This window comes from Gadus macrocephalus, chromosome 6, assembly GCF_031168955.1.
Source record: "Gadus macrocephalus chromosome 6, ASM3116895v1".
Lineage (NCBI taxonomy): Eukaryota > Metazoa > Chordata > Actinopteri > Gadiformes > Gadidae > Gadus > Gadus macrocephalus.
In genome coordinates this window covers 8,703,457-8,711,832 of record NC_082387.1, presented here as the reverse complement: position 1 = coordinate 8,711,832, position 8,376 = coordinate 8,703,457, and the positions used below count along the sequence as shown (strand labels likewise).

The 8,376-nt window shown below is 48.9% G+C and overlaps 1 protein-coding gene across 1 annotated transcript in view; it reads right to left on the bottom strand.

Moving 5' to 3' along the window:
- grb10b (growth factor receptor-bound protein 10b) overlaps window positions 1–8,059 on the bottom strand; it is a 16,530-nt gene extending 8,471 nt beyond the window's left edge. The window contains exons 1-3 of the mRNA XM_060053461.1: window positions 7,054–8,059; window positions 6,166–6,216; window positions 4,776–4,964 (exon numbers count right to left, since the gene is read on the bottom strand). Of these exons, the coding sequence (XP_059909444.1) occupies window positions 4,776–4,964; window positions 6,166–6,216; window positions 7,054–7,098 (285 nt within the window). The 5' untranslated portion in view covers window positions 7,099–8,059. The remainder of the gene's footprint in view (window positions 1–4,775; window positions 4,965–6,165; window positions 6,217–7,053) is intronic.
- Between the last annotated feature and the right edge of the window lie 317 nt (window positions 8,060–8,376).

Here is an 8,376-nt window from a genome sequence, read left to right as displayed (position 1 = left end):
CTTCGCCTGTCACGAACGTTTGTAAGGTCTGTCTCACTTGCATTCATTTTACTCTGAAATAACATAAATGGAACTTTAGATGTCTGGGATAAGCAGCACAGCAGTCAGGAAGCTATTTAAAGCAATAATAAACTGTGTATTCAGTATATTTATGTAAAGCATTCTGAAAAATTTGCATGCACGATAAAGCATACCAAAAAAATTGCCTTTCCCTCTGGCTAAGCCCGGATATTTCAGAAACCTAGAAACGACCCTCCAGCCTTCTTACTATCCTGGCTTCCATGAGTCTCTGTCTCTCTCTCCCCATTTCCTTTCCTCACCCTTTAATTTTCGCTCTCACTCCCTCTGCCATGTTCCTCCATCTAGCACCTACTGGCATGACTCTGCAGGTTTGCCTTCCTTGCAAGCTCTCTCTCTCTCTCTCTCTCTCTCTCTCTCTCTCTCTCTCCCCCTCTCTCCCTCTCTCCCTCTCTCTCTCTCTCGCTCTCTCGCTCGCTGACCCCTCACTGACTCCTCCTGGGTAAGCTCCATGGACTGTTCATCTTACAGGGCTCCCACTTGTGGAGGTCAGTGGATCACCACTCCAACAGGGGACCATGGTGATATCCCTCTCTCCCCCCCCCCCCCTCTCTCCCCCTCTCTCCCCCCCCCCCCCCACGCAGGACAGGAATAGCTCTGCTTTCTCCATTCTGCCTGCATTGTTGAGCTATTTCTGGACGCCATGCCTCCACCCACGCGTGTCCCCACACCGACCACCGCACACATCGCTCATGATGGAATATATTATGGGATGCAGTGACCATGTTGCCCACCGTCAGACAAACACAAGCCCACACGCATGCGTGCATGGACATTGTGCGCGTACCTATTCCCACGTGTGTGTGCGCGCATGTACGTGTGTGTACATGCGCGTACATGCACACATGCACACGCGTACACGCTCGCACACGTCACACACATAGGAATAGGTACGCTCACATGTCCACACACGCACGTGCACACAGTTTCAGGGATGTGCATTGAGCCAGAACCTTTCATATGTCGCAGTATATTACTGTTATCCGTTTTTTAATACAGTAATATCACACAATGTTACAAGCTGAGGGAAGTAAAGACAGAAGTAAAAAAATAAAAAAAACATTTTGAAAGCTACCCAGTATTAGAGAGAGTATCACGTGTTTACATGAGCGCACTTCACCCCAGTTCTGATCAACGCGTCGTCACCTGAACCGAGGAATAACCCCGACGCGCGTGCGCGAGCTAAATCGTGCGTACTAAACCGCTCAACACTCAGCAAAGCGTGCCACTCCTGGACGTGGGAGGTAGACGGCTTTGAGCGCAGGTGCTAACAGAACGAGGGCTTCAGCTGAATAGATCTCGCTCAGGGCCCAGAGAACAACCTTCCATCCCCACGAGCCAAACCTCAGCTGCTGCCACTGGTTGCGTTAGTGCCGAATCACGGCAAAAATATTCACACGCTATAACATGGAAATGGAATAGCAGAGCAGACCCCACACCAGCCCGTTTATAGCCACCCTCCCCCCCATTCCCAGGGACACGCCTGTTATTTACTTTCATACCTCTTATTTTTATTATTTATTATTTTACTAGGCTAAATTTTAAATAAAACAAAGTCACACTTGCTCTCACACATCTGGTTAAATGTACAGACACGAGACAGAGCACAGACCTGACTTGTCTCCCTTAAGTGCTTTATAATGGGACCTCGCTCCCAAGGGCGGGGGCTAGGGGGGCGAAGTCCACCCCCCCCCCCCCCCCCCCCCCCCCCACCACACACACACACTTTGAAAGGGATCCAGCCTTTAACGTTTTTACGGCCTTCACGGCCAATGGGAAGGCCTGATTTACCAGCCCTCATTGTGGAGTGCTTAACCATAGTTAAGCCGCTGAGTTTCCCAGTTAAGCCGCTGAGTTTCCCTATGTTAACCGTTGCCCAACCATATCTTCATGCATGGAGATGGAGCCAGTATGAGACAAATACGCAAAATGTATAGCTTGGCTTGAAATAGGATAAATAGTTAGAGAATATCAATTCACAATAGAAAGTATGAAACTGAGAGTGAAACCAAACATAACGTCAGCTATTAAAACTAACTTCTTAATCCATATCTCCACCCTTTGAATACAATGCAATGCTCTACTAAACAGTTCTAACACAACATACTGATGGTCTGTCATGGTAACAGATCAAATCAGTATTATCTAGTTTAGGCAATAGCACATTTGGCATCTGATGGCACCGGCGGTCTAAAATCATTATGAACTGCTTTATATGATTCATTTGTGTTGTTGTCACCGAAATCCACTGTGCCACTTAACACAAATGAGTGATACGAAGCAGTTAAAAACAGGAACACCGTTTCCCCAAGAACATAGATCCACAGACACAGAGGCCTGTTACACCTGGCACTAGCATGCGTTTTAGCAGATATCAATCGGATAACTCAAAAATGCAACACATTTCATTTCCACCTGGCATGAGCACTACTCTCCTTTGTCCAGATCGATATCGGACATTGCACGCTCGGCTGAACCGTCCAATTCCACAACGGAACGTTACTCGCCTGTGCGTCAGTTATCCCGCAGAAAATAATGCATCCAAAGCGCCCGAAACCCCGAGTTCCCTGAAACCATCTCAGTATCCAGAGTGGCTTACGTCACTCGTATCCCCTGCTAACTTAACTACTTAACAGCCTCTCGCCCAAGAGATAGCTGTTTAGATCGCCCCCATCCATCACCTCCATCGCACTACCCCTGGTCCCTGGGGGGGGGGGGAGGAGGGGGGGGATTACAGGGAAGCCGATCAATGGCCTTACAATGCTTTACTTTACGGAGGAGAGCAGAAGTAGACAGAGGTTTTCTTTTGCTTTGGGTGTCACCGTGTTGTTTTCGGTTTTTTACTTCTGCATCTGCATCTGTATCTTAGACCTCTGGAAGTTCATCTGCTCCATGGAAGTGTTTGTTAGGCCTATTTTACTTGAACATTTCTTATAATGAATGTGATATTGGCATGTATCCCTTCTTCTGGTGCTTTCACTGTGTGCAGATCAGCCTGTATTTACTTTGGCTGTCGGCGATAACTAATTATTAAACGTAACGTCGCAGGTATTATCCATGCAATTATAATGAGGATGACACACGCAACGAGGTCACACTCCACTCAGTGTGGCAGATTTCTCGGCGGATGAGAGATAGGGTCTTCATGCAGCAACACCCTCCCATTACCGCGCAAAGGAAACGCATGATGATAATAGTATTTATTTAGATTAAAACAATCACAAAGCCTTGAGCGAAGTCTTTCACATGCAGATAAAAACGTTTGTTTCTGCTTAGGCTTTTTGGGAGGTGATTAAAGAAAATATAGTACCGGGAACGTTCATGAATTATCACAGCGAATAATGACCACAGCAGCTTCCACAGCAACACTATCTTTGGTCAGAGAAGCTATCCCAGAGATATATACTGGACAAAAGAAGTGGAGGGATAGTGTGGGAAGAAAGATGCTATGACGTACGTTTGTGAAGCTGGTCATCCTGATAAAACAAATGCAAGAGAGAGAAAGGGCGAGCAAGGGAACAAGACAGAGACAGAGAGAGAGATAAAGAGAGAGAGTGCAAGAGAGAGAAAGGGAGAGAGAGAGAGGGAAAGAAGAGGAAGAATACATGAACAAGGAAGGAGGGCGTCAACTTGAAAATTGCAAGAGCGAGAAAAGGGGAGAGTGAGATAGATAATTCGGAATAGAATTGGGCTTATAGGCAGAATATTGCATAATGGCTCCTATTCTTCATCTATTTATAGGCTCCTTAGTGAAATGTATGGCAATTGCGTAATTATGCATGCTGACATAAAGTGATGCAGAGGCATCACTTAATATCAACAGCAGTCATCTTGTCTAATTCATGGCTTTGGCCCCAACATATACAAGTGATGCAAGCTGGCTTCAGCTGGCTGCCCCAGGGGTCTGCTGAGTCTCAATAGGCCCCAGTGCTTAATTGCGGCCCCCTGATTGGTTAGGAAGGCCTTCACACTCTCCCTATATGACTCCAGCAGGGATGGCCTCCCTATGCATACTCTGCCACCCAGCATCACACTTAACAGTCACCATTAACCAGCGTCTTGCCTGGCCCTGGTTGTGAGATGGCAAGCAAGACCATCAGATAGAATAAAGTACCTTGTGCCCAGTCTATACCCACCATTTCTTACAATACTGCATCGTAGACATCGAGTCATTAGATATTAGCGTTTCCTGCACTATCTTGCCTGGAGCTATAGTTTCTGGAGCACATACCAATACAAAGTCGGTAGCACGGTCGCGGTTAGGCACATGAATCTAAATGTCATGCTCTAGATTATCAGACTTTGTGTCTCTATATTCGTAGTCTCCAAACTTGGAAGCACGTGCCAGCACTGACCCAAGGCAGAGCCGAGTGAGAATGCACTTTGTGTGCTGAATGGATGCCTGTGAGAAAACCTTCACCACCTGTATGCTTGTATGCGTCACAGCCCAACATCCTACTGTACCTGTATGTGTGTTTGTGTTTGTGTGTGTGTGTGTGTGTGTGTGTGTGTGTGTGTGTGTGCGTGTGTCGGCCCACACGTCTTGTGTACAATGCAAGTGTACGTGCCTTTTAATATATGCATGCATGCATAGCAAATGAAAGTGCCAAATTCGTGTGTATGTGTGTGCACGCACAGTGTGGTTTTCTGTCCAGGCGGGGGGGGGTTGACGGTAGGGTGTGTGGGTGGGGGGGGGGGGGGTGGGGGGGTGGGGGTGACTGCCACTTACCTAGGCCCAGTAGGGGGTGGTGCTCAACAAGCGCCCAACTGTTGTCGTCCACACAATGGCTCTTATACACCAGGAGCTGGCACAGGTCCCTGGCCGTCATGTCGGCCGGGGTCTCCACCACTTTGCCCACGCCGTCCTCGCTGAAGATCTTCACGATCTGCATGGCAGGAGGGCGGGGAGCACCAGACCAGAGGGGGGAGAGAGGAAGAGGTCAGGAATCCGGACAGAGGAACGCGACCGGCGGTCTTAGTGGCCGTGCCCGCCGTTCCAAAAATAATAAATACGTCGCGGGAGGAGAGTCAAGCTAGGGAATGCCAGCTGTGCTCGACTTGCTGAAGGGCGTGTGCGTTGTGAAGATACTTTTTGTTGTTTGTTGTTTTTTGGTTGTTAAAATCGATGTGGCCGACACTTGATTTTACAACGTGGCACTTTTGATTACACAGCCCAAAAAGGCAGCGGGACAGCAGCCAATCATGCTCAACGTCTATCATATCGTGCTTCGGGTGTGCTATGTAGCGTATGCGGCAAGCCCCTGTAATTACAGCAGCACTGCTGTATAGAAACACGGAGACACTTGACACAATGTAGCAATTGTGGCGCTAGAATTCAAAGGCAAGCACTTCTCCTCGGGAGTGATTCGGCTGTACTGTACAGCTGGGCAAACATGGCGCCCGGTACAGGGCTCACACAGCCGTTGACATAGTGAGGAGTCGTCAATGTGTGCCTCATGAGGTCATGGATTGTGAAGGCGGATGCACAATCCCCTTATGTGTTCCCTCCGATAATGAGCAATAAAAAAAGTGTTCAATTGATTCTATTTGAGTTTAAATCAAACACTTATTTATTTTGAATTCAAAACATAAAAAAAATAACAAGTGTTTCAATTTCACAGCTAAAATATAGTTTGTGTTCAGCGGGGATCGGATTATGGCCATATTTACTTCTCACGGAGTTCCAACTGTGGGTTTTTGTTGCATAATTCATCATCTGCTTCCAATTTGTTAGACAGTATGTGTCATGCACGCCATTCACAACCGCGGCGTGAGGGCACAACACATAAGCACACACTCAGCGGCACATAGACACATTCAGAGACACAGACACGCACACGTCCTCACACAGACACGCACACGTCCTCACACAGACACATGCACATACTCATACACACACACACACACCCTCACACAGGCACACACGCACAAACAGACACACACACACACGCGCGCAAACACACACACACAAACACAAACAGACACACACACATGCATATACATACACCGACACACACACACACACACGCACTACATACGTGCATTATACGAAAGCAGTGCATGAGATAGTGATGGGATGAGTCTCACCAACATATCTGATTCTTCCAGTACTTCATATTTCTGAGTGACATCGGCTTTCTGGAGGAAAATGATCTCACGTCAGAATGTGTGACACAACCCCCAGCAGTGAGAACCACAAACATCATGCGAATAAAAGCCCTGAGTATTTACCTCCGGGCCCTTATGGTCGAGGTAAAAGCCCCGGCATCTGGCATGTGCCTTAAGAAATAGCCTTGTTTAAATTGCTCTCAGTCTTCTCAAGTTGCCAACTTGTCATGCTAGGTCATCCTATGTCACATATTGCTGTGACATACGCAGGGGAACACAACTGCAACTCACACTCATCATTTGAGGGCTGTGTAGTTACAGGCAGGTTAAAATATACACATAGATATATAGACTGTATCTAGAGTATATCTATACATACAGATGAGCAAGACGAAAACCATAACTTTAGCCTCTACCGGATCATAGCATAGTCCGAGTAGCGTAGCCCCAATAGCCCACACGCGCCACAGAGCGTTAGCCGGTAGCGATGAGCCGCTATGATCCGTCCCTCTGGAGACGGTTTTACAGTTTGGGCCGTGACAGTTGGTACAGAACGCCGGCCCTTAGCCGCACGGCCAGCCTGTGTCACACCGATTCTCGCGGCGACAAACCACCAAACCGAAGGTTCGCCGGCTTGACTTTGAGAAGGAAAACCACCAGACCTTTCACTTCCTTCCACATCTCCCCCTGCTCGGATGACAGGCTAGCCATGTTCAGTCGCCAAGACGGCCTTGTACGCATCCGGAAAAAGACAAATATGGGGGAGACGGAGGAGAGAGGGACAGAAAGACAGAGACGGAGAGAGCGAGGGAGCGAGGGAGAGAGAGAGAGAGCGGGAGATTTAGAAGAGGAATCGAGCGGTCTTACCTCAACTGCCGGCAAAAGGCAGCAGTCAGGAGAACATGAAGGCATTTTCTGTAATCTTTCTCTTGCTGGAGCGAGCTCCCTTTTCCCCCACGCACACTCACACAGTTGCTAAGACAGGACCCCCCCCCCCCCTGCGCAGCCCACTTCCTTCCACGCTGACACCAGCCAACAGAGGAAGGAAAAAGACTCAATATAAATCCAGTCTGGTTGGAGGGAGGACGGGAAGCAACGCAGGCACCTGACAGCAGCAGCAGCAGCGATGCTACCTGTCACACATAGCCTGGAGTAAGGTCCTCTCAACCTCCTCGGAGGCACTCTGTGTGTTGGCGCGCCGGCTGCGCTGTGTGACCTGGAAACCGGTTCCGACGCGAAACGAGACAGCCCAAAGTGTCAGCTGGAAAGAGAGGAGCGGTGGCTACCGGTGGCTCGGGTACAGTACAGCACAGAGCTCCTTGTGCCGGTTGTGTCTGACAACTCTGTCTTTCTCCCACTCTCTCTCCCTCGCTCTAGTCTCTGTTTCTATTCCTCTCTCTCTCTCTCTCGCTCTCTCTCTCTCTCTTTCCCCCTCGCTCTGTGTGTCTGTTGTGTCTCTCTCCCTCCCCTCCCTCCCTCCCTCCCTCCCTCACAAAGGGTTACAGCCTCAGCCACGGGCTCCCAGGCACAGTGAATCAAACCACACGCTCACCGACCAATCATAAGGCTGCAGCAGGCTGATGTAATCATTCCCACACAGACCTAAGCACTCAGACCCGGCGCGCACACACACACACACACACACACACACACACAGGCACACACACACACACACCCAGGCATTCACATACACACAGGCAAAATACACACATATACAGCCACATACACACAGGCAAAACACACACACACACACACACACACACACACTCTAGTGTACACAAGCAGGGAGGCTCCACTATACAGACGCACAGTCATGCAAAGACACACAGGCTACTTTTTCAGGCGGCTCTCGCGAAGATCTCAGCTGTACACGTTTTTTTTAAAACCTTAAAGTGAGAGGGAGAAAGGAGAGTGAGGGAGAGAGGGAGAGAGAGAGAGTGGGGGGAGAGGGAGAGAGGGGGAAGGAGAGTGAGAGAGAGGGGAGAGTGAGAGAGAGAGGGAAGAGAGAGTGGGGGGAGAGAGAGAGAGAGAGAGAGAGGGGGAGGGGAGAGAGAGAGGGAGAGAGAATGGGAGAGAGGGGGGAAAGAGAGAGAGAGAGAGAGAAAGAAGAGGAAGAGCACATGAACAAGGAAGGAGGGAGCTATATTGAAAATATCAAATCCAGTTTCTTTGCTTTTCTTCTTCAGCTAA